General features: G+C 39.5%; 1 protein-coding gene across 1 annotated transcript in view; it reads right to left on the minus strand.

Moving 5' to 3' along the window:
• Positions 1–27,146, minus strand: part of MTA3 (metastasis associated 1 family member 3) — a 181,466-nt gene that overhangs the window by 143,597 nt on the left and 10,723 nt on the right. Inside the window, 1 exon segment of the mRNA XM_021087577.1 lies at positions 26,838–26,931. Within this exon segment, the coding sequence (XP_020943236.1) occupies positions 26,838–26,931 (94 nt within the window).

Genomic DNA, 27,146 nt, shown 5'->3' on the forward strand with positions numbered 1-27,146 from the left:
CAGAAATGGAGCTAATAATGAAAATAGAAATAGAGCTAATAATAACCTAAATAACCCACTGAGCAAGGCCAGGAGTCCAGAGCTCCTGTTGTGGCACAGCAGAAACAGATCCAACTAGGAACCATGAGGTTGTGGGTTTGATCCCTGGCCTTGTAGGTGGGTTAAGATCCAGCGTTGCCAGGAGCTGTGGTGTAGGTCACAGACGTGGCTCGGATCATGCATTGCTATAGCTCTGGAGTAGGCCAGGAGCTATACAGCTCTGATTAGACCCCTAGCCTGGGAACCTCCATATGCCATGGGTACAGCCCTAAAAACGACAAAAGACCAAAAAAAAAAAAAAAAAAAAAAGGCCAGGGATCAAACCCACGTCCTCATGGATACTAGTCAGGTTTGTTAACCTCTGAGCCACAACAGGAACGCCTAAAATCTCTTTTGATATACTATATAAGTTATCATCACATTTGCTGAAATGCAAGGCCTATTAACAAAAGATCAGATAAAACACCAAAATACTTCATTCGTTTAATGCCTACAACAACTCTCAATGTGAGAGAAGGGGGAGGGTAAAAAGTTATTAACAAGAGCCTTGGCAAGGTAAAAAAGCTAAGGCTCAGCAAGGTTAATGAATCCTCCCAATGCCACATGGTTACTAAATGGTGGAACTGGCATTAATAAACACATCCAGAGGTTCCCATCATGGCTCAGAGGAAAAGAATCTGACTAGGAGCCATGAGTTTGTGGGTTCGACACCTGGCCTCACTCAGTGGGTTAAGGATACGGCATTGCCATGAGCTGTGGTATAGGTTGCAGACTCGGCTCAGATCTGGTGCTGCTGTGGTGTAGGCCAGCAGCTGTAGCGCTGATCAGATCCCTAGCCTGAGAACCTCCATATGCCTTGGGTGTGGCCCTAAAAGGCAAAAAAATAAATAAATAAAACAAAATAAAATAAGCACATCTGACTAAAACACTCATTTTTTCCACAGTGCCCAACTGGACAAACATAAAACGGGGTACAGCTATATTTATCTCCTCCAAAATAAATTTTAGAGATAAATAAAACAAAGCATATAAAAACAGCAATCAGGCGTTCCCGTCGTGGCGCAGTGGTTAACGAATCCGACTAGGAACCATGAGGTTGCGGGATCGGTCCCTGACCTTGCTCAGTGGGTTAACGATCCAGCGTTGTCGCGAGCTGTGGTGTAGGTTGCAGACGCGGCTCGGATCCAGCATTGCTGCAGCTCCAATTTGACCCCTGGCCAGGAACTTCCACATGCCACAGGTATGGCCATAAAAAAGAAAAAAAAAAAAGAAAGAAAGAACTCAGTTTTTAAACACAGTTTAGACAGATTATGTATAAGCCTCTTTCAGGTCTAAAATTCTAGAACTTAAAATGCTAAATTAGATGAAAACATACTTCGGGCTATTCTAAATAAAGCAATACATTATAAAGATAAAAGCACTAATAGAAGTAGAGGTAGCAGTAGGAATCTACGGAAGTGAATATGTATACTATACTTCAATGGCAATATTTTTTTTTAAAGATAACCTATGGAAAATTTCAGATTAACTACTCTGACTACAAAAATGATACTCTTGCAGTTCCTGTCATGGCGCAGTGGTTAATGAATCTGACTAGGAACCATGAGGTTGTGGGTTCGATCCCTGGCCTTGCTCAGTGGGTTGAGGATCCAGCGTTGCCGTGAGCTGTGGTGTAGGTTGCAGAGGCAGCTCGGATCCCACGTTGCTATGGCTCTGGTACAGGCTGGCGGCTACAGCTCCGATTAGACCCCTAGCCTGGGAATCTCCAAATGCGCTGGCAACGGCCCAAGAAATGCCAAAAAGACAAAAAAAAAAAAAAAAAAAAAAAAAAAAAAAAAGATACTCTTGCCAAAGCAATCCTGAGAAACAAAAACCAAGCAGGAGGCATGGCTCTCCCAGACTTCAAGCAATATTACAAAGCCACAGTCATCAAAACAGTGTGGTACTGGTACCAAAACAGACATACAGACCAATGGAACAGAATAGAGAACCCAGAAATAAACCCTGACACCTATGCTCAATTAATCTTTGAGAAAGGAGGCAAGAGCATAAAATGGAAAAAACAAAGTCTATTCAGTAAGCATTGCTGGGAAACCTGGACAGTGCATGCAAAGCAATGAAACTAGAACATACCCTCACACCATACACAAAATAAACTCAAAATGGCTGAAAGACTTAAATATAAGACAAGACACCATCAAACTCCTGGAAGAGAACATAGACCAAACATTCATGACATCAACCTTACAAATGTTTTCTCAGGTCAGTCTCCCAAGGTAACAGAAGTAAGAGCAAAAATAAACCAATGGGACCTAATCAAACTGACAAGCTTTTGCACAGCAAAGGAAACCCGAAAGAAAACAAAAAGACAACTTACAGAATGGGAGAAAATAGTTTCAAACGATGCAACGGACAAGGACTTAATCTCTAGGCTATACAAGCAACTTATACATTGCAACAGCAAAAAAGCGAACCACCCAAGTGAAAAATGGGCAAAAGACCTGAATAGACCATTCTCCAAGGAAGATACATAGATGGCCAATAAGCACATGAAAAAATGCTCAACATCCCTGATTATTAGAGAAATGCCCATTAAAACTGCCATGAGATACCACCTCACACCAGTCAGAATGGCCATCATTAATAAGTCCACAAATAACAAATACTGGAGGGGGTGTGGAGGAAAAGGGAACCCTCCTGCACTGTTGGTGGGAATGTAAACTGGTACAACCACTATGGAAAACAGTATGGAGATACCTTAGAAATGTATACATAGAACTACCATATGACCCAGCAATCCCACTCTTGGGCATATATGCAGACAAAACTTTCCTTAAAAAAGACACATGCACCCACAACTTCATTGCAGCACTATTCACAATAGCCAAGACATGGAAACAACCCAAATGTCCATCGACAGATGATTGGATTCGGAAGATGTGATATATATACGCAACGGAATACTACTCAGCCATAAAAAAGAATAAAATAATGCCATTTGCAGCAACATGGATGGAACTAGAGACTCTCATACTGAGTGAAATAAGTCAGAAAGAGAAAGACAAATACCATATGATATCACATATAACTGGAATCTAATATACAGCACAAATGAACCTGTCCACAGAAAAGAAAATCATGGACTTAGAGAATAGACTTGTGGCTGCCAGGGGGAGAGGGAGGGAGTGGGAGCGATTGGGAGCTGGAGCTCGGGGTTAACAGATGCAAACTATTGCTCTTGGAATGGATTTACAATGAGATCCTGCTGTGCAGCATTGAGAACTATGTCTAGATACTTACATTGCAACAGAACAATGGGAGGAAAAAGTATGTATACACGTATGTGTAACTTGGTCCCCATGCTGTACAGCGGAAAAAAAAAAAAAATGATACTCATTCAACTATTCATGAAAATATAAAACCTGAAGTCATAACCTTGAAGCCCACAAATTAAGTAAAGCTAACATCAGGCCTTTAAAGCTTAAGAGGAGTTTTTCTTAGTGGTGCAGCAGGTTAAGTATCCAGCATTGTCACTGCTGCAGCTTGGGATGCTGCTGTGGTATGGGTTAGATCCATGGGTAGGGAACTCTCACATGCCACAGACGAGTCCCCAACCCCCGCTCCCCCACAAATCAATAAGCTATGTAACATCAGGTTTTTTGTAACATCAATTTTAAAGTATTATTATAGTACCTGCTTTGTTTAAAAAGATAATAACAACCATTAACATTCAAAATAACAGATCAATAAGAAATATGTATCATAAAATGTAATTAACTTGTCAAATAATAAACCTCTGTAATATTTACAGTTGATAATAATCTAGTTAATGAGACAAAAACTTGCCATAACTGCTCATTATAAAATGTCATTTATAAAAATAAAAACATTATAAAATAGCAAGAGAAAAATGTCCTCATAAATGAATGTTTACTACTTTTAATGCAGTGACAGAAAATATATCTTTGTGCCAACTCCAATCAACTGGTAGTAGCTGACTGGAAAAGACTGAGAAGGCTCCCCAGGGGCAAAATTAGGATTCAGTGTCTCAGATTAGCCACATTTGGACCTCAATTCAAAAAAGTAGAGTATCAGACTGAGGTCTATGCACGTATATATTTTATACACTAAGAAACAACAGAACTATGGGTTATGTTCTCATAATGCCAAACTTCACAAGAAAATACAACAGACATCTAGAAATCAAATGTTTAGCTTTATCCCTGCTAATAAAATCTGTGGTCAAAGCACAAAAATTGGAAACAAAAAAAGTTCCTCAAATACCAGGGTGACTTTCTGTTGTTGTATTTTCCCTTCTCTCTTCAGTATTCCTCTTGGAAGTATTACAATTTCAACAACTGGGCTGAATGAATTCAGAATAGATACAGCTGTTGATCAAATAAGTGAGTTGGAGTATTATATTACATCCAAGAAATCTCCCAGTAAGCCACACAACAAAAGGCCTAAGAAATGAAACAAATGACATCAGTTAACAGAAGTCACAAACTTTTGTTACGAGGAATTCCATAAAAAGAAATAGAGACAACAAAGAAATAGAAATCTTAGAAGAAAACATCCCTAGCTGAAAATAAATTACAGATCCTCCCTCACTCCAACATACTCACCAAAAACACATAGAATGGTTTACTAAAGTAAGTCCAACATGTAGACATATTCAGGCAAGATTTCACAAAGGAGAAAAGGAGAAAAGTGTCCAGAGAGAAAAACATGTTACCTACAAATAATGAGAATCATATTACCAACAACATTGGATTCCAGAAAAAAATGGAGCAATTGCTCCAAAGTTGAGAGAAAACTGTTTTGAACCTAGAATTCTATGAATAGCCAAACTAGCATGAAGTGTGAACACTTGGGAGTTCCCACTGTGGATTAATGATCTGGATTGTCTCTGCAGCAGCGAAGGTTTGTTCCCCAGCCTGGCACAGTGGATTTAGGACATGTGGCGTAGGTTGCAGCTGCAGCTCAGATGCAAACCTCGGTCCAGGAACTTCCATATGCCACAAGCTCAGCCAAAGGAAAAAAAAAAAAAAAAAGGTAAATAACATAAAGAGTTCACAGAAAAGAGAAGAAAAGTGGCTTTTATAAGAAAGCCACATGTTCATAAATGTGTGGGTGCAGACATAAAAAAAAAGTGCACTAATATGGAAGGATCTGCAAGAGAAAAACAAGGCCCAGTTAAAATGGCATAGAAGTCTTTGAAAGGCGAGCACAAAACCCTCTAGGGGTACAGAAGACAACCTAAGGGGAACAATGAAACAGGTTTTTGGAGATCAACTTTTTTTTCTGCTAAGCTAGCAACATGTGAAAGTTCCTGGGACAGGAATCGAACCTATGGCACAGTAGCAACACTGGATCCTTAGCCCATTGCACCATCTCCTAACTCTGGAAGATCAACTTTTAGATCTAAATCCACATGTATTAACCTGACAACTAACTCTGGATCCCTCTTTTCTCATCTCTACCACTCCCTCTCTTTTTCTTTTTTTCTTTTCTTTTTTGGCCACTGCCTGTCATATCAAATTCCCAGACCAGGGATTAGATCCAAGCCGCAGTTGTGACCTAAGCAGCAGCCACGGCAACACTGGATCCTTAACCCACTGTGCCACAGCTCCCATTCTGTCACAGTGGGAACTCCTCCACCATTCTGAAATCTTAAAGTGCAGCACAGCCCAAGGGAATAAAAACCTCCAGGGCACCAACAAAGAGACCATTGATGACAAAATGGGGACACAATGTAGATCCTCTTTAGCCAAGATAGCAGAAATTCACAGAATAGGGTTGTATATATCCTATGCGTACTTCAATTCCAGAGAATGGGGTATCAGAACTAGGATGTTGTGCATGTTATGAATTTGGAAGTATTTGAGACTAAGGCATTAGATATCTACCAGTTGATTGAACGGTAGACATATGAACAATTTTCATTCAAAGACTTCACTTTTTCTAACCCCTGAATGATGAGTTTAAAAAATATATACTACTCCTGGAGTTCCCAGTGGCTCATCAGGTTAAGGATTCAGCCTTATCACTGCTATGTCTCAGGGTTGATCCCTGACACAAGATCTTTGCCATGGGGCAGCCAAAAAAGAAAAAGAAAAAACAAATTACCACTCCTGAGAAAACAGTCCCAAGAAAACAAACAATAGTCTGTAAAATATGCTGAAGGCCTCAGTCCATCACACCAAGTCTCTGGGTATTATCCAGGAATCTACCTTAGAATGCAGAAGGAGATGGTTAATGCACATTACTTATTAAAATTGGAAAAAGAGGGAGTTCCCGTTGTGGAGCAGTGGGTAATGAATCCGACTAGGAACCATGAGGTTGCGGGTTCGGTCCCTGCCCTTGCTCAGTGGGTTAACGATCCGGCGTTGCCGTGAGCTGTGGTGTAGGTTGCAGATGCGGCTCGGATCCCTCGTTGCTGTGGCTCTGGCATAGGCCGGTGGCTACAGCTCCGATTGGACCCCTAGCATGGGAACCTCCATATGCTGCGGGAGCGGCCCAAGAAATGGCAAAAAGACAAATAAATAAATAAATAAATAAAATTTTTTTAAAAATTGGAAAAAGAGACTTTTATTTTTTTTTTTTTGTCTTTTGTCTTTTTTGTTGTTGTTGTTGTTATTGTTGCTATTTCTTGGGCCGCTCCCGCGGCATATGGAGGTTCCCATGCTAGGGGTCCAATCGGAGCTGTAGCCACCGGCCTACGCCAGAGCCACAGCAACGAGGGATCCGAGCCGCATCTGCAACCTACACCACAGCTCACGGCAACGCCAGATCGTTAACCCACTGAGCAAGGCCAGGGATCGAACCCGCAACCTCATGGTTCCTAGTCGGATTCATTAACCACTGCGCCACGACGGGAACTCCAAAGAGACTTTCTGACAGAAAGTGTGATTAGCTGCCTGGTTTGTCAATAAGGACTGCCTTCACTAGTAAAGTTTTACTAGTAGTCATTTCCCATTGAATAAATGAAATCCACAGTTCCAACAATCTAATAAAAATATTGAAATAGTTTGTATTATTTAAATATTTCCATTTACATGTCATACATATTTAAATACTTAAGTACATACACAGTATAAGAGCCAAACATTTTACCAGACCTAAATTTAAAATGCAAAGGTATGATATAGATATATATATTTTTTTTTTTTTTGCCATGCCCACTTCATGTCTAAATTCCCGGGCCAGGGATCAAATTCATGCCACAGCAGCAACCAGAGCCACTACAGTGACAACACCAAATCCTTAACTGGCTGCACCACAAGACAACGCCTGCAAAAGTATATTAAATGAATATTATTTCAACTTTTCCAAACCATTCTGAGTATATAGGTTTAAATAACTGTGACGTTCATTTTGTGTGTCAAATTGTCTAGGCTAAATCCCTAGTTACAGAAATTCTAATCTAAGTGTTGCTATGAAAGTATTTTTTAGATAAGATTAAAATTAACTGTAAACAAAAGAATTATCCTCAATAATCTGGGTGGGCCCCTCCAATCAACGGAAAGGCCTCATGAGCAAAGCTGGAATTTCTGTGAGGAAGAAATTCCATGTGGTCAGCCCCGCAATCGTTCGAGCCAATTACTTGCAATAACTCTTTTCATATATTTATATAAAACAAATGGAGATTATATATGCATATAGGAGATTATGGGTTTATAGATGCAAAAAATCTCCAACTAGTTGTTTATCCGGAAGACCCTAAGTGATACAATCTATATAGGTGAATGTAAGTAACAGTTATTTGTTGGGTCTTGACAAAGTCTTTTTACTGTGCTTCTCTGAAAACTAGACTGTGAATGACTAATGCCTGGTTAACAAACCTTTCCCAAATCTGTTGGTTTCAAATTCTCTCCTTTCAGCGGACTGAAGGAAGACACAATTGAATTGCCAGCTGCTACATCATTAAAAATCACTTTTTTGGGGGGCCACCCCTGTGGCAAGTGGAAGTCCCTGGGCCAGGGATCTAATGTGCACCAGAGCAGCAATCTGAGCCACTGCAATGAAAATGTCAGAACCTTAACCTTAACCTGCTGCACCACAAAGGAAATCCAAAAATCACTTTTTTTTTTTTTTTTTTTTTTTGGTCTTTTTAGGGTCACACTCACGGCATATGAAGTTCCCAGGCTAGGGGTCTAATTAGAGCTATAGCTGCCAGCCTATACCACAGCCACAGCAACTAGGAATCCAAGCTACATCTGTGAGGTACACCACAGCTCATGGCAACGCTGATCAACTCACTGATCAAGGCCAGGGATCAAACCTGCATCCTCATGGGAACTAGTCAGATTCTTTTCCACTGTGCCACAATGGGAGCTCCCCCATTTTTGATGAAAAACTGCTATATGATTTTTCACATACAATTCAGAAGAACAAAGAGATACTTATAAACTCTGAGGGCAGGGATTTCTGCTGTTTTGTTCAGTGCTTATCACCAGAGCTTAGAATAGTGTTTACAACATAGTAACAGCTCAAAACACATTTGAAAAATGAATGGGCAAACTTCACTATTTAGACAAAAAGATTTTGTCAGTACATCTATAAACACAAAAATCAGGAACAGAATCAATACCAAACCCTGTCTTATTCTAGCAATGAGTCACATTAATGCAAGAATCCATTAAATGGGGTAAGAAGTCCTACCCATATTGTTGAGATGATTTTTCAGTAAAAATGTACTATGGATTGTAATTATGAAAATTTTTACAGTGTTTGAACTATAACAACAACAAATCAAAAGAAATTAATACTCTGAGCCTTATGAACTCAAAAAATACAAAGTCGGGAGTTCCCATTATGGCTCAGTGGGTAACTAGTATCCATGAGGACACAGGTTCGATCCCTAGCCTTGCTCAGTGGGTTAAGGATCTGGCATTGCTGTGAGCTATTGCGTAGGTCACAGACGAAACACAGATCTGGCGTTGCTGTGGCTGTGGCGTGGGCCAGCAGCTATAACTTCAATTCCACCCCTAGCCTGGGAACCTCCACATGCTGAGGTGCAGCCCTAAAAAGACAAAACAAAAAAAGGAAAGAAAGATATACAAAGTGGGAGTTCTCTTATGGTGCAATGGGTTAAGGATCTGGTATTGTCACCACAGCAGCTCCACTGTATGCTGTACCATAGCTTCAATCCCTGGCCTAAGAACTTTCATTCGCTGTGGGTGCAGCCAAAAAGAAAAAAGGAGTAACCGTTGTGGTTCAGCAACAACGAATCCGACTAGTAACCATAAGGATACAGGTTCGACACCTGGCCCGCTCAGTGGGTTAAAGATCTGGTGTTGCTGTGAGCTATGGTGTAGGTAGCAGATGTGGCTCAGATCCTGCATTGCTGTTGCTGTGGTGTATAGGCTGGCTCCAATTCAACTCCTAGCCTAGGAATCTCCATAGGCTGTGGGTGTGGTCCTGAAAAGCAAAAAAAAAAAAAAAAAAAAGAAAAAGAGAAAAAAAAAGAAATACAAAGTGTTTTTAAATTTTAATGTACAGTATGACTAGGTCACTTTGCTGTAGAGCAGAAATTGACAGGACATTGTAAATCAACCACAACTTTAAAATTTTTGTTTAATTTTAATTTGCATATAATTTTTGTTGGAAATATGCTCAAGAAGAAAAAAAGATCATGTAAAATTTCAAACTGTTAAAGAAGAGCTTGTTATACATATTTTTTTTCTTTAAACTGTGATGGTGGCCAAATTGTTACAATATTTCTTTCCTACCAGAATACTTAAAAATGTATATAGCAGAGTTCCTGTTGTGGCTCAGCAGAAACGAATGTGACTAGTATCCATGAGAATGCAGGTTCAATCCCTGGCCTTGCTCAGTGGGTTAAGGAGCTGGTGTTGCTGTGAGCTTCGGTGTAGGTCACAGATGTGGCTCCAATTTGACCCTTAGCCTGGGAACCTCCATATGCTGCAGGTGCAGCCCTTTAAAAAAAAAAAAAAAAAAAAAAACTGTATATAGCCATTTATTTATTTGTTTGTTTATTTATTTATTTATTTACCTACCTACCTACCTTTTTAGGGCCACATGGAAGGCATATGGAAGCTCCCAGGGTAGGGATTGAATCAGAGCTATAGCTGCGGGTCTACACCACAGCCCCAACAATGCCAGATCCAAGCAGCATCTGCGACCTACACCACAGCTCATGGCATGGCAATGCTGGATCCTTAACCCACTGAGCAAGACCAGGGATGGAACCCAAGTTCTCATGGATACTAGTCAGGTTTGTAACCCACTGAGCCACAACAGGAACTCCAGCAATTTTTTACTTTTTTATTTTTTTGCTTTATAGGGCCACACTCGAGGCATACGGACGTTCCCAGGCTAGGAGTCCATCAGAGCTACAGCTGCTGGCCTCCACCACAGCCACAGCAACATCAGGTCCAAGCTGCATCTGTGACCTACACCACAGCTCACAGCCTGCCGGATCCTTAACTCACTGAGCGAGGCCAGGAATTGAACCTGCAACCTCATGGTTCCTAGTCAGATTTGTTTCCGATGTGCCACGACAGGAACTCCCAGCAATTTATTTTTAAACGTCACTAATTGCAATACACTAGATATGATATCTTTTGAAATTATTTAAAACTTCAGATGTCAACTTTCAAATGTATAAAGAAGTGAAAGGTTTAAAAATTATTAGGGGAATTCTAAAGTAAAAAATATGAAAACCACTATACTGTGCCATCATTTTTATAAAAAAATTGGAGAAAATGTTTATATACATATGTATGATTTTCTTCTATGTACACTGATTTTCTCTGGAAAAGACACTAGAAAGCAGTAACAATGGTGACTTCTCAGGGAGAACTGGATCTTTGGAGACCAATATTGGGGAGTTTTTACACTGAATATACTTTTGTACTTTTAAATGTTGACTCATCTTCAAATACTACCTTTCTAAAAACAAAATTAAAATATAAGTAAAACCAGAGTTCCCTTGTGGCGAAGCAGGTTAAAGGTCTGGCACTGTCACCGCAGCAGCTCAGTCACTGCTGTCACACAGGTTCTATCCAAGGCCTGGGAACTTCCACATGCCATGGGCACACAACCAAAAAATAATAATAATTAAGTAAAATAAATAAAAATGTGAAGGTAATCATTATAAGACTACAAATAGGATGAATATTTTCCTCTCAAATAGAAAACTTGGTGAAAATCAAAGAAAGGAAAGAGAAAACACAAACACACACAGACACACACAAATTAAAATATACTCAAATATAAAAGAATTAAATATCATCACTGAAGTTAAAGACTTCAGAACAGGTTTTAAAAAGACAGGAGGAGTTCCCACTATGGCACAATGGGATTGGTAGCATCTCTGCAGGCCAGGTATAGGTTCAATCCCTGGCCCACACAGTGGGTTAAAGGATCTGGCATTGCCCTACCTGCAGGCACAACTGCAGCTTGAATCTGATCCCTGGCCTGGAAACTCCATATGCTGCAGGGCAGCCAAAAAAGATAAATAACTAAAGAGACAGACCAGAAAACAAACAAACAAAAAAAAACCCAGCTATATGTGGTTTAAATAGACATAACATTCTAACAAACAACCTAGAAGTTTCTGCTATGGTACAGCAGGTTAAGAATCCAGTGTTATAGCAGCTGCAGCTCATGTTCAATCCCTGTCCAAGGAACGTCCATCTGCCACAGGTGTGGTCAAGAAAGAAAATAAATAACCTAAAATATTAAAGGATGAAAAGGATGTAAACTAGCCAAATGCTAATAAATAAGGTAACAGCAATAATATCAGAAAATATCAGAGAAAGAATTCAAAGTGAAAATCATTACAGATACTTTCTACTGTTTTTAAAAAGAATTTATAGGAAGAACAACCTTTATGCACCTGACATCCTGAAGACCATAATATGCTAGAAATGCAAGGAGAAACAGACCAATAAAGTAATTAAGGTTAGTAAACAGTTCAGACAAACTAAGCCTATCTGTAAATAAATATTAGGTTTTTTGCGGGTTTTTTTGGTTTTGTTTTTTTTTTTGTTTTTTTGTCTTTTTTAGGGCTACACCTGCGGCATGCAGAGGTTTCCAGGCTAGGGATATAATCAGAGCTGTGCCTCTGGCCTATGCCACAGCCACAGCATCGCCAGATCCAAGCGGCATCTGCGACCTACACCACAGGTCATGGTAATGCCAGATCCTAAACCCACTGAGCAAGGCCAGGGATACAACCTGAAACCTCAGAGTTCCTAGTTGGATTTGTTTCTGCCGCGCCACAATGGGAACTCCAAATACTAAGTTTGTAAAAGATGTATTTACAATGATCTGAGATTTTACTTATGGCCTGAGGAGGATAAAGCAGTGTGTCAATAAAATAAGACTATGTTAACTAACTGTTGAAGCTAAGTGATGGTTAAATGGGGGTTCACTGTGCTCTTCTGCATTTCTGTTGGAAAACGTGGACTACTCAGAAGTGAACCAAGCTCTGTAATACCAGAAAATCTATGGGAAAGAACCATAGGTTCTCAAAGAAAAATATGTAATCTAAAAGCATTTATTGGAGGAGTTCCCTCACAGCTCAGTGGGTTAAGGATTGGGCATTGTCACTGTTGTGGCTCTGGTTACTGCTGTGATGAAGATTTCATCTGCCCAGGGAACTTCCATAGGTGAAGCCGAAGTAAAAAAATATACATATTTTTAAAAAGCATTTATTAGAAAACAAGAGAGAAGACAAATGAATTTGATTTTTCACTCCCAGTATATGATAGAATCATCTTGCCAAGTTCCATATGTAAGTCCAATTGGGATTTTGATTGGGATTTTATTAAATTTACAGATTAATTTGGCAGCAAACTCCTTTACTATATTAAATACTATTTTAAAGAACCAGCTTCTGATTCTGTAACTTCTACATTTTTCCCCTATTTTATTGATTTTTCCTTTGTATTTAATTCCTTCTTTTGAATTTATTTAGCTCTTCTACTTTTAATAATTATTTGTAGTCATTTTTTTTCAAGGGTTGCTCTGAGGCTTTTAATTTTCTCATGAGTATCACTGTGGCCTCCTCCCACAGGTTGACATTAACACTTCTACCACCACTCTTTCTGGAATGATTCACAATCGCAGATTTTATTTCTCCTTCACCACAAAAACTACTTGGAAGCATGTTTTTTTAATTTCCAAATTGGATAGCAACACTGCTGGTTTTCCTTTTATTGTTTACTGCATTGCCATGTGGACAGAATATTATTTGTGTTATTCCTGCTTGTGGTTATTAAGATTTTCTTTAGGCCTCATTTATAGATGAACGTTATAAATTAACACTCTCCCTCTTAACAGAAGAATTTATTCCATTCACATTTTTTGTCATTGATATGTTTGGACTTATTTTGGTCATTTTATATTCACCTTATTGTTATTTTTTCCCTTTTCTAATGAGTTAGAGTCTCTTTGAGACAATTTTAAAATCATCTATTAGTCTAGTGATATAGATCAGGTAAAATCAAATGATTTATCTTTATCTTTCCATTGGTTATCCTTAAACTGAGAAATACAAGTAACATGAACTTTCTATAAACATAGTAAATTGAACAGTACCAATTGAAGGAGTGCCAAACTTCTTGTATGTTGAAAAATGCCTTTATGTGATCATATCGTTCCTGAATTCTCAACTTTTTTTTTTTTTGTCTTTTTGCCATTTCTTGGGCCACTCCTGCGGCATATGGAGGTTCCCATGCTAGGGGTCCAATCGGAGCTGTAGCCACCGGCCTACACCAGAGCCACAGCAACTCGGGATCTGAGCCGCATCTGCGACCTACACCACAGCTCACGGCAACGCCAGATCGTTAACCCACTGAGCAAGGGCAGGGATCGAACCCGCAACCTCATGGTTCCTAGTTGGATTCGTTAACCACTGCGCCACGACGGGAACTCCTGAATTCTCAACTTTAAAGAATCTGCTCTTCTAGTATGTGTCTAAGAAATCTGATCCTCATTTCTTGATAACCTCTCTTAAAAATGTTAAAATCTTCAGTTTTTTCTTTGTGTTCTGAAATCGAGTATATCTTTTTACCAATTAATCTAAAGATTCTTATCCTTCATCTATGAGGAAATTTTCTTCTTTTTAATAATTCCTCCCTTTCTCTCTCCTTTTTTTTGGCCGCGCCCATGGCATATGGAAGTTCCCAGGCCAGGGATCCAATCTGAGCCACAGCTGCAGCAATGGCTGATCCTTAACCCACTGTGCCAGGCCAGGAACTGCCAGATCCTTAATCCACTGTGGCACAGTGGGAACTACTCTCATTCATTTTTATAACTTAAATCCATCAATGTCTTTATCATTTAGCTCTTTAATTCATTATTTTACTTCAATAAGCATTTTAACTGTTCAAAACATTGCCTTATTCTGATTGTTCTTTATAACTGTTGTTGTTCTATAGAACTGATACGTGTATGCTTGCCACATACACATATACACATAAATTCACACATAAATGTCTATAAAATTTTACTTTAAATATATTTGTTTCACAGTTGCAGTCATATCTTGCACTTTTCTAATTTTTTTCTTTCTTCTTTGGCCATACCCTAAGTGTGCACTAGTTCCCAGGCCAGGGATGAAACAGCAGCAGCCCAAGCCACTGAAGTGACAATGCTGCATCCTTGACCCACTGAACCACAAGACAATTCCTATCTAATTATTTAATTCAATTAAATATTGTGCCATCTGTCTTGATGATATACATAAATCTCTTTTCATTTAAATGGCTATAAGGCATTCCAGAACATAAAGTTTGTTCAGTTCAATAGCATATTGCTGGACACTTAGTTTCTTCCTTCCTTTTTTTTTTTTCTTCCCCTTTTTTAGAGCCTTAACTGTGGCATATGGATATTCCCATGCTAGGGGTCAAAACAGAGCTGCAGACCTACGTCACAGCCACACCAGATCCCAGCTGCATCTGCTACCTAGGCTGTAGGCTGTGGCAACGCCAGATCCTTAACCCACTGAGTGAGGTCAGGGATTGAATGGGCATTCTCACAGACACTATGTGGGGTTCTTAACCTCAGTGGGAACTCATATTACTGGACACTTAGGTTTCTCTGAGTTTCATTGTTATCACACATGCACTTTTCCTAGGGCACTTGTCTACAATTAGTATTCAGTAACAAAAATACTGAGTTTTGGAGTTCCCTTTGGCTCAGCAAACCAGTATCCCAACTAGTATCCATGAGGACGTGGGTTCGATCCCTGGCCCTGCTCAGTGGATTAAGGATCCATCCTTGCCATGAGCTGTGTGTAGGTCACAGATGTGGCTCGGATCTGGCGTTGCTGTGGCTGTGGCGTAGGATAGCAGCTGCAGCTCTAATTCTAACACTAGCCTGGGAACCTCCATATGTGGCAGATGCAGCCCTGATAAGCAAAAAATAAAAAACAAAAAACTGAGTTTTGGAGTTTTGTACGTGTCACTGCCGTAGCTTGGGTGGCTATTGAGGCACAGGTTTGATCCCTGGCCTGGGAACTTTTGCATGCCACAGGTACAGCCAAAATAAACAAAAAACTGAGTTTTAATTTGCTAGGTACTTCCAAATTCTCTTTTACATTCCAGATCAAGACAGTATGAATCCTAGCTGAATATAAATAATTTTAAATTTTTTATTACTTGGAACTTTAATCTCTAATTTGGAGGAATGAGGGAAAATTCAAGGTTTTTTTTTTTTGTTTTTTTTTTGTTGTCTTTTTGCTATTTCTTGGGCCGCTCCCACGGCATATGGAGGTTCCCAGGCTAGGGGTCCAATCGGAGCTGTAGCCACCGGCCTACGCCAGAGCCACAGCAACGAGGGATCCGAGCCACGTCTGCAACCTACACCACAGCTCACGGCAACGCCGGATCGTTAACCCACTGAGCAAGGCCAGGGACCGAACCCGCAACCTCATGGTTCCTAGTCAGATTCGTTAACCACTGCGCCACGACGGGAACTCTCAAGAGGTTCTTATTGGCTGCACCAGCATCACACACAAGTTCCCGGGCCAGAGATCAAACCTGTACCACAGCAACAACCTGAGCCATAGCAGTGACAATGCCAGCTCCTTAACCTCCTGAGTGACTAGGTAACTCCTAGAGTTTTTAAAAATTTGTACACACTGCATTACTTCCATATTCCTAGTATTACAATGAATATTAGTTTTTTGTTTTTTGTTTTTTTTTTGCTTTTTAGGGCCACACCCACGGCATACGGAGGTTCTCAGGTCTAATTGGAGCTACAGCTAGGGGCCACAGCTACATCAGATGCAAGCCGCGTCTGAAACCGACACCACAGTTCACGGCAATGTCAGATCCTTAACCCACTGAGCGAGGCCAGGGATCGAACCCACAACCTCCTGGTTCCTAGTCAGATTCGTTTCTGCTGCACCACTACAGGAACTCCCAATATTAGTAAATTTAATAGTCAACAATAGAGACATAGTTTTTATGATACTATAAGTTTAGGACCATGGTTCTTGAATGGGTACTAGTCCACACCCCAAGGGGTCTTTTGGAAAGGGTAAAGTGGAGGGCAGTACTACCACAATGGAAAGAGTATAAACATTTCATAGATGTACAAAGATGTTAGATATCCCATAGATATATAGGTATATAGCAAAAGACAGTCCAGTACCAAAGAACTGATAATTTTTTTTTGGTTGGTGGGTGGTCACTCATAGCATATGGAAGTTCCTGGGCCAGGCATCAAACCCACACTAAAGCAGTGACTCAAGCCACTGCACTGACCATGCCAGATTCCTAACCCACTGCACCACAAGGAAACTCCCGCATGACTTCTAAATGTCGCTCTGGATATTAATGTCAATAAAAAACATGATTCTTTTATCTGGACTAGCGGTAATTCCATTTTATGTATGAGAACACAAAATATTTAGGGTGTAAATTTATACAACTGACTTTTTGAGCAATGCAGCCATCATATAAAAATAGAAAAGACTGTATTGTGTTTTGTTGAGAACTTACCAACAGTATCATTTAAAAAAATCTCAGCAAATATTAGAGTTCTTAATATAACATATCAGTCTAATTTATAACTACTGTACTGCTAGTGATTCTATGCATACAGGCAAACATTTCACAATTTCATTATACCTTCCTTGTAGTATTGTTATGCCTCAGAATTTACACGTACTGAAATACGGTACATGTGATTCTAACATATATTCTATCAGTCTATTAACCTCATCAATTTTGCCTTATATTTCAGTTAGAACATACTATTGAGTTTTAGGGGGTTTTTACACGTATAAGTTATACTATCAATGAATTTCACTTCAGAATAATAAAGTGGCATTTTTTCCTGACTTGTGCTCGATATGGCCAAAAAATCATTTATAAGGAAAACATTCAGTGTAAGGTATCAGGGCAAAATCTCTTCATTTAGTCAGTCTGTCAAAAGAAAATGAAGGTTACTTAAAGAAAAATAAGGGAGTTCCCTTGTGGCACAATGGGTTAAATAAGGATCTGGTGTTATCACTGCAGCAGCTTGGGTCGCTGCTATGGCTCAAGGTTCATTCCCTAGCCCAGGAACTTCCACCTTCCCTAGCCAAGTGTGTGTCCCCACCCCCCAACAACAACAACAACAACAAATAGTTCATTAAATACTTTTAGTAAGGAGTCAAAATCCTAGACATTGATTTTAAATTATCACTGAAAATACTCCAAAACAAAAAAATCTATTATGGTCCTGTTCCAGTTACAACATCTATTGTTGAGTTAATAAATCACCCCAAAATTTAGTAGCACAAAACAAACATTTTATTTTGCTCACAGGTTCAGTGGGTAAGGAATTCTGACAGGCACAACACACAAGTCTTATCTTTGCTTGACAATAATTGGGGCCTCAAGAGGAACTCAAATGGCTGAAGCTGGTGGCTCCTTCAGGTACATGTCTGTCACCCGGGCTCAGCTAGGACTGTCAACCACAGTACCTACTAATGGCCTCTCCATGTAGCTTGGTTTTCTCACATATCACATATGAGTTCCAAGCAGAAATATCCTGAGAGTAAACACTCAAAGCAAACCAGGTAGAAGCTACATGGCCTTTTATGACTTAGCCTTGTGAATCACACAGCATTACTTCCACCATACTGTACTGGTCACAACCCCACCCATATGAAAGGGGAGAAGACGTGGACTCCACCTATCAATGGAAAGAATGTCAATGAATTTGGGGACCATGTTTTAAAACCACTAACACAAAAAATAAAATAAAATCACCACAGATTTTTTTCAGTCAACCAAAATGCTGAAACAGAGTTCCCTGTCGTGGTTCAACCCAACTAGTATCTATGAAGACTCGGGTTCCATCCCTGGCCTCACTCAGTAGGTTAAGGATCCAGCATTGCCGTGAGCTGCAGTGTAGGCTGCAGATGAGGCTCGAATCTGGCATTGCTGGGGCTGTGGCGTAGGCCAGCGGCTACGGCTCCAATTTGACCCCTAGCCTGAGAAATTCCATAGGCGATGAGCACAGCTGTAAAAGGAAAAAAAAAAAAAAAAAAAATGCTGAAATAGAACAACTGGTAGCCTAGTTGTTTCTCAAATGTGTTCCCCTGGTAAATTTAAAGCTACAAATATTTGCAGAGACATTATAATGAACAAGACACATTAAGGCTGAAAAGATGATCAAAACTATGTCCCCAACATTAAATAACTTAACACTGAGCACTCAGAATGTACAAACTATGTGCTAAGGCCAGGAAAAGAAGCTGAAAAGGATATAACACATATGATCAAAACATCCAATTTCAGTACTTGGAAGCAACAGTCAATTGTGATTACTGGTTCTAAATCTTTTAAGAAAGATGCCAACTCTTATAAAATCTTTTAGTCCAAAAAGCCTATAATAATTAAACATCTATATCTTTTTAAAATGCTGAATTGTGGAGTTCCCATTGTGGCTCAGTGGTTAACGAATCTGACTAGGAACCATGAGGTTGTGGGTTCAATCCCTGGCCTTGCTCAGTGGGTTAAGGATCTGGTGTTGCCATGAGCTGTGGTGTAGGTCGCAGACATGGCTTGGATCCACACTGCTGTGGCTCTGGCGTAGGCCAGCGGCTACAGCTCTGATTGGACCCCCAGCCTAGGAACCTCCATATGCCGCAGAAGCAGCCCTAGAAAAGGCAAAAAGACAAAAAAAATTAAAAAATTTAAAAAATAAAATAAAATACTGAATTGTTTACTGCATGAATCTTAAAATATAAAGCTCCCAGAGTTCCCCTCATGGCTCAGTGGTTAATGAATCTGACTAGCATCCATGAGGATGCAGGTTCAAGCTGTGGTGTAGGTTGCAGATACAGCTCAGATCCTGTGTTGCCATGGCCGTGTTTTAGGCTGGCAGCTACAGCTCTGATTTGACCCCTAGCCTGGGAACCTCCATATGCTGTGGGTGCAGCCCTAAAAAGCAAAAAAAAAAAAGAGAGAGAGAGAGAAAAAAATATAAAGCTCCCAATATGCCCTTTGACACCAAACCATTTTGTAAGAACATAATGACTCAGACCAGGATATGATAAGAAATCACCTCACCTTTTAACTAAAACAAATCATAACCTATTGTCTAATAATACCACATCCGGAAATAACTCATTATTTTCTTTTAAATGATTTTTATTTTTTCCATTATAGCTGGTTTACATCATTATTTTTAAAAAATGCTTTTTAGCCGCACCCACAGCATACGAAGTTCCTGGCCAGGAATTGAACCTGTGCCACAGCAGCAACCAGAGCCAGAGCAGTGACACTGCTGGATCTTTAACCTGCTGAGCCACCAGGGAACCCTTATGATTTCAAATTTTAAGAATAGTGTCAACAGTGCTTTCTGATTCTACTTAAAATAATAATACAAAAACATCAGAACCATCAACAAATTGGTAAACTACATGACTAGGTCTTGATATAGGCAGGATTAGCTTCTCCCCAGTTTGCTACAATAGCTAATTATGCTTTTATAATTCTGAGTGAAAACAGGAGTTCCTGTCATGGCACAGCAGAAACAAATCCAACTAGGAACCAAGAGGTTCGATCCCTGGCCTCGGTCAGTGGGTTAAGGATCTGCATTGCCAAGAGCTATGGTGTAGGCTGCAGACACGGCTCAGATCTGATGTTGCTGTGGCTGAGGTGTAGGCCGGCAGCTAAAGCTCCAATTTGACTCCTAGCCTGGAAACCTCCATGTGCCGCGGGTGTGTTTCTGAAAATAAATAAATTAATTAATCTTCCTATCGTCTTTCTCTTCTTCTTCCTCAGAGTTCCAAGAGTGTGCATGTTGGAATGGAAAAGCAGAGGGAAGCAGAATGAGCTTCAGTAAGTAAAAGAACTATTCTCATGTGTGCCATTTTTCCCGATGTCCCAACCTTAGACCAGAGTAAGTGACACAACTGAAAAATTGGGAAAAGAATTCTAAGGAAGACAGCTGTAAGTATAGGAAATATTTTCCCTTTTGTCTACCAGGTTAAAAATGAAGGTGACACAAAATTTAATTTTCTAAAGCTCTACATTTTAAGAACCACAATATTAAAGTACTAAAGATATCAAAAACATCCAGGGAGTTCCCGTCATGGCTCAGCAGTTAACAAACCCAACTAGTATCCATGAGGACACAGGTTCAATCCCTGGCACCAGTGGGTTAAGGATCCAGTGTTGCTATGAGCTGTGGTGTAGGTTGCAGGCACGGCTTGGAACCCAAGCTGCTGTGGCTATGGCATAGGCTGGCAGCTGCAGCTCCAATTTGACCCTTAGCCTGGGAATATGCCGTGGGTGCAGCCCTAAAAAGACAAAAAGATAAGACAAAAACAAAAACAACAGTATGTGAAAGGCCATAAAAAGTACTAATGAAATTCTTCATTTTCAGAGTCCATGAGTCCAAAGAACCATGTCCATCCCAAACTGGCACTACTCCTTTACTGTGAAATTCCATTTCCAATGGATTAAGGAAATCAAGATAGCATGCATGCATGCATGCATGCATGCATTCATGTATTTATGTATTGCTTTTTAGGGCTGCACCAACGGCATATGTAAATTCCGAGCTAGCAGCTGAATCAGAGCCACAGCTACCAGCCTACACCACAGCCACAGCAACGCAGGATCTAAGCCACGCCTGCCACTCAGGGCACTGCCAGATCCTTAACCCACTGAGCAAGGCCAGGGCTCAAACCCACATCCTCCTGGATACTACTCAGGTTCTTTGGGTTCATTACCACTAAGCCACAATAGGAACTCCAAGATTGCTTTTTAAAACACAAAGTATGTATATCAGCTTTTAGCTAAACTACCTTAGAAAAGAAGAAGGGTAACAAGTTCTCGAGTCAGATTTCTTTTGATTCTGAAGAACACACTACAAAATAACCCAATTTGTTAAGTACAGACAACCTAGGCATCACTCTCTCTGAAAAGAGAGTCTATCCCTAACACTCACATTGTAGTCTCCAAGATTACTTACCAGTAAACAAGACTCCATGGAAACACAGGTCTGGAGCAAGAAGCATAAAAGAGCATGGAACATCTTATCAAATCAGAAATCAAGTAGGACCACAGGATCATTTCAAAATGATTCAAGAGGAGTTCCCATCGTGGCTCGGGGTAATGAGCCTGACTATATCTAAAAGGATGCGGGGAGTTCCCGTCGTGGTGCAGCAGAAAAGAATCCAAATAGGAACCATGAGGATACGGGTTCGATCCCTGGCCTTGCTCAATGGTATAAGTCCCAGATGCCACAGCTGTGGCTGTGGTGTAGGTGGGCAACCGTAGCTCTGTTTCAACCCCTAGCCTGAGAACTTTCATATAATTCAAGAACAAACCTACGTAAACCCCATTGGCTAAAGATGAGACCATTAAAATATCAATAATGATAATAATCTATAATAAATATCAAATATGCCCAAATCCTCGAGTCCATGATTAAACTAAAAAAGGAATAAACTGAGGTTCTTTGAGGATTCCAGGAACCACTTCATCATTTTTGAAAACTGGTAACTAAAAAGAGGATAAACCATATCAAGTACTTAACCTACCTTTCCTACAAGATAAGAAACTCAAGAATAACCTAATAGTTGACAGAGGGAATATTCTCTTCATAGAAATATTTCATCCAACAAATGAGGGAATGACAGTTTTAAAAGCACAATTTTATGACTTTAATGAATAAACAGATTAAGGTATTCATCAATCAATGATTGTTAATACCACAAAAAGACAGCTTATATTCTTTTTTTTTTTTTTTGGCTATACAAGGCATTAATAGAAAATTTTGCAAAATATGAATAGGTACATAAATTATCATCATGGCTGGCATTAGATAAGAGAATGTCCTAACAAAAAAAAAAAAAAAAGGAGAGAGGAATTCCCATTGTGGCTCAGCAGAAACAAATCTAACTAAATATCCATGAGGATGCAGGTTCAATTCCTGGCCTCACTCAGTGAATTAAAGATCCGGCATGGCTATGAGCTGTGTCACAGACACAGCTCAGATCCCTTGTTGCTACGGCTATGGCGTAGGCCAACAGCTACAGTTCAGATTCAACCCCTAGCCTGGGAACCTCCATATGCCAAGGGTGTGGCCCTAAAAAGACAGGAAAAGAAAAAATGTGTAAACTGCTTGATAACGCTAATGTTTACAGAATCCTAAGTGATCAATGGATGCTAAAACAAGTAGGTTAAAGTTTGACCAAGAAGATGTTATTTACACGATTGCCAAGTATCTGCCCCCAAATACAAAGGACCACCACCTTAACCAAGTCATCAAATCTAACATTACCATTATCAGGACAAATCCAATTACGTGGGTTTGTCCTAATACTGAGAAGAAAACATCATCACCTATATGACACCCCTATAAAAAATACACAACCTGAATCTAATTATGAGGAAACATCAGATGAATACAAGTTAAGTCATATTCAACAAAATAACTGGCCTGTTTTCTTCAAAAATGTTAAGTTCAAAAAGCACAAAGACTGGGAGTTCCCATCGTGGCACAGTGATTAATGAATCCAACTAGGAACCATGAGGTTGCAGGTTTGATGCCTGGCCTTGCTCAGTGGGTTAAGGATCCTGCATTGCCATGAGCGGTGGTGTAGGTCACAGACATGGCTCGGATCCCGTGTTGCTGTGGCTCTGGCGTAGGCCAGCGGCTGCAGCTCTGATTAGACCCCTAGCCTGGGAACCTCCATTTGCCATGGGAGCAGCCCTAGAAAAGGCAAAAAGACAAAAGAAAAAAAAAAAAAAAAAACACACACACACAAGACTGAGGAACTGATTCCTTATGAAGGAACCGTGACAATAACTTACAATGTGTGTGCCTAAGTTTTACCCTTAAGAAAAAATATACAGCTATGCAGAACATTGTTGAGACACAAAATTTGAATAACAACTGTAAATGAGATAACAGTTTTGTGTAAATATTAGGTTTCCTGAGATGTTTACTGTATTGTGGTTATGGAGTTCCCACTGTGGCGCAAGGGAATCAGCAGTGTCTTTGCAGTGCCAGGACACAGGTTCCGTCCCTAGCCCAGCACAGTGGGTTATAAAGGATCTGATGTTGCTGCACCTGCAACACAGGTTGCAACTGTGTCCGGATATGATCCCTGGCCCAGGAATTCCATATGGCCACGGGGCAGCCAAAAGAAAAAAAAAAAAAAAAAAAAAACTCTATTACGGCTAGGTAAAAGAATTTCCTTACATTTAGGAAAAACACACAGTCATCTCCAACTTTCAAATGGTTCAGGAGGAAAAAAAGAAGTATATCAAGAATGATAAAATGTTAATTGCTAAATCTGGGTAAAGGGGTATACTGGAGTTTCTTGTGTATTTTTGGCATGCTCCTTAAGTTTGAATGAGGCCACTATCTTTTAGAAATACATACTGAAATGTTTACAGATGGAATATTAAGATTTCTCTAATGAGCTTCAAAATAATGGGATAAGTAGAGGCCTAGGTGAAGTAAAAGGTCATGTATTAATGTATTAATAACTCTTAAAGCAGAATAATGGGAACATCAAGTATCTTACACTAGTCTCTTTTAGAAGCTTCTGGTTTTTGGTTGTGGAAGTTCCCAGGCCAGTCAGTTCCTTGGGTCGTAGCAGTGACAACTGTGGATCCTTAATCCACTGCACTGTCAGGGAAGTCCTGTACTTTTGTACATATGAAATTTCCTGAAATAAGAAGTTTTAAAGAAGTCCACAATGGAAAGATGAAAGTTCTTCAGATGGAAAAACTAAGGCTCAGGGAAATTAAGTGGCACTTATATTCAGGACTATACTTTTGAAATCTCTGTAATATGTATCTCTCCATTAATCCTCCCTTAATACCTCTTTTTCTTTTTTTTTTTTTCTTTTTTTGTCCTTTCCTGGGCCAGAGATCAAACTCGTGCCACTGCAGCAGTGACCAAAGCTGCTGTGGTGACAACGCCAGATCTTTAAACCACTACGCCACAAGAGAATTCCCAAAACCTCTTTATAAAGCATGAATCACTGAGGCAATTTTATTCTCCCCACCTGAAATTTTAGTCAATACCAACAGAAACACAGATGATACCTCTAACTCCATCATACACAGATAAAGAGTTACCTTTAAGAGTAAAAATCAGTAATTAGGGGAAGAAAAACAGTAAATGTAGACAGAAATAATCCACCCAAAGCAATGATCTACAAATGGATAAGGAGGCAGAAAAACTGACATTTATTAAGCACCCATTATGAGCCATTCCTTAGGTCATTTAATCCTCACATCAATACTGGCATAATTTTTCCCTCAATTTTTTTTTTGTTTGTTTGTGGTAAAATATATATATAAAACAAAACAAGGTAATTGTTTTCAACTTCATTTTAGAAATGAGGAGAAAGCAGAAGAATGAAAAGTTAAGAAATTTTCCCAAGGCAAACAGCAAGTAACCAACCAGAACTTGACCCCAGGTCCTTCTTTAAAGTACATGACTGTCATTATAGAATTTGATTGATTCTTAAGTTTCTTAAAATTTCATTTTTATGAGTCAATCCTGAGAGCCTAATTATTTCTGAAAAAACTAATTTTTGAGAGTTCCCATCATGGCTCAGTGGTTAACAAACCCGACAAGGGTCCATGAGGATGCAGGTTCAATCCCTGGCTTTGTTCAATGGGTTAAGGATCTGGCATTGCTATGAGCTGTGGTGTAGGTCACAGACACGGCTCAGATCCGAGTTGCTGTGGCTGTGGTGTAGGCCCGCAGCTACAGCTCCAAATTGACCCCTAGCCTGGGAACCCCCGTATGACAAAAGACAAAAAGACAAAAGACAAAAAAGAAGGACAAAAGATGGAAAAAAAAAAAAAAACTTATTTTCTACATCTCCAAGCCTAAAAGACCCAGCACCAAGAGACCCTCATGAACAGTCAGCAGAACCCCTAACAATCTTCACACCCTACTATCTTTCCAAAAACAACTTTAGAAGCTAAATAAAATCCAAAAGTACATGAATATAAATGAGACATTTTATCTTTTTCAGTTTACATTGTAAATGGTGAATAAAACCCAAATAATTTTGCATTGATACATTAAAAACACATTTAATTTATAGATTTTGGCTTTAGCTAAAACAACTGATTAGTGAGCCATTTTATTTTTTATTTTTTGGCCATGCCCACAGCATGTGGAAGTTCCCAGGCCCGGGACTGAACCTGAGCCACAGTAGTGAGCCAAGTCACAGCAGTGATACCACCGGATCCTTAACCCCCTGCACCACAAGGGAACTCCTAGTGTCTTTTTAAAAAGCAGTATTTTCGTCTCATACATGAGGAACAAATACAATAGCCCTGAATCTGTCAATATATAATTTGTAAATATTACAGAACCCATATCATAACTAACATCTTCTCTAAAAAATAGCAAGAAATGGAAAAACACTGAAATACAGCAGAAAATATAGCAGGAATTTAACTTATGAGACAACCAATCTGCTTGGTTAAACTGGTGACACAGCAAGAAAGTCATTCCTGTGCACACCACAATCTCCCTTCCCCAATAATCAAAATACTTCAAAAGCTTCAGGATCCCCAAGAGCAAAGTTTGACACATCACAATGTTAAACTGAAAAATACACATACGTATGTATGGTCCTAGTCTCATTACCTATTTTGTAGGATGAAAATGGCTTTCAAAATAAAATACTTATACTCCTTCTTAAAATTTAAATCACTTTTATGATTGTTGTTTACAAAAAATCTAAAGGGCTAAAATATGTCAAAACTATTGCTGGGGGTGGGGGGGAGCACATATTAAAGGTTAAACTACAAAGAAACACTCAGAATTGCTACCTACAGGATATTTTCCATATCTACCACTTTCCACTTCTTTCTCTGGTAAACTTATTTTTTTCCATACATACCATATACTATAAACATATAATAAATACTCAGGATTTTGAAACTATAAATATAACCCAGTTGTTTTAGAGAGGAGGAAAAAAAAAAAAAAACTCCTCCGAAAAGCCAGTGAAGTCTAAATTCCTCACATTCGAACCTCCAAACCACCATGGAAAATGACAGATGGCAAAACACTGCCCTGTCTGTCTGCTAAAGCCTATCTGCAAAGATTTCTATTTCAACATTTTGACTAATTAATACGTATACGATGCATCCTAAAAATACATAGACTAAATCCAAGCACCACCCAAAAACCTACTCCCATCTAAACTAAGAAGAAAATGGGAAACCGAAAAGCTAGAGATAACAAAACATACTTTTCCTCATATCATGGAAAATGAAAGACTTAATACACGTTTTAATTCTCCAAGAAAAAGACAATTAACTTACTAGCATGCTTGTCTGCAAGCATTATAAGCGTGTTGGAAATATCTCGTCGTCTATAAAAGCACACTACTTTTGCTTCCACGTTGCCAGTTGCAGTCTAAGAAATAAGAAAAATAAAAGTCATCTGTACTGAACATTAGATTCAAATAGTTTATAAAAACAAAACTAGAGACAGCACAATTACAAGATCATTCTCATTTACACTGTGCCAACCACAACTCCAAGATAATCAGAGAGCTAAAACATTCAAATAAGGACAAGCAGAGTTCCCATCGTGGCGCAGTGGTTAACGAATCCGACTAGGAACCATGA

This window comes from Sus scrofa, chromosome 3 (genome assembly GCF_000003025.6).
Source record: "Sus scrofa isolate TJ Tabasco breed Duroc chromosome 3, Sscrofa11.1, whole genome shotgun sequence".
NCBI classification, from domain to species: Eukaryota; Metazoa; Chordata; class Mammalia; order Artiodactyla; family Suidae; genus Sus; species Sus scrofa.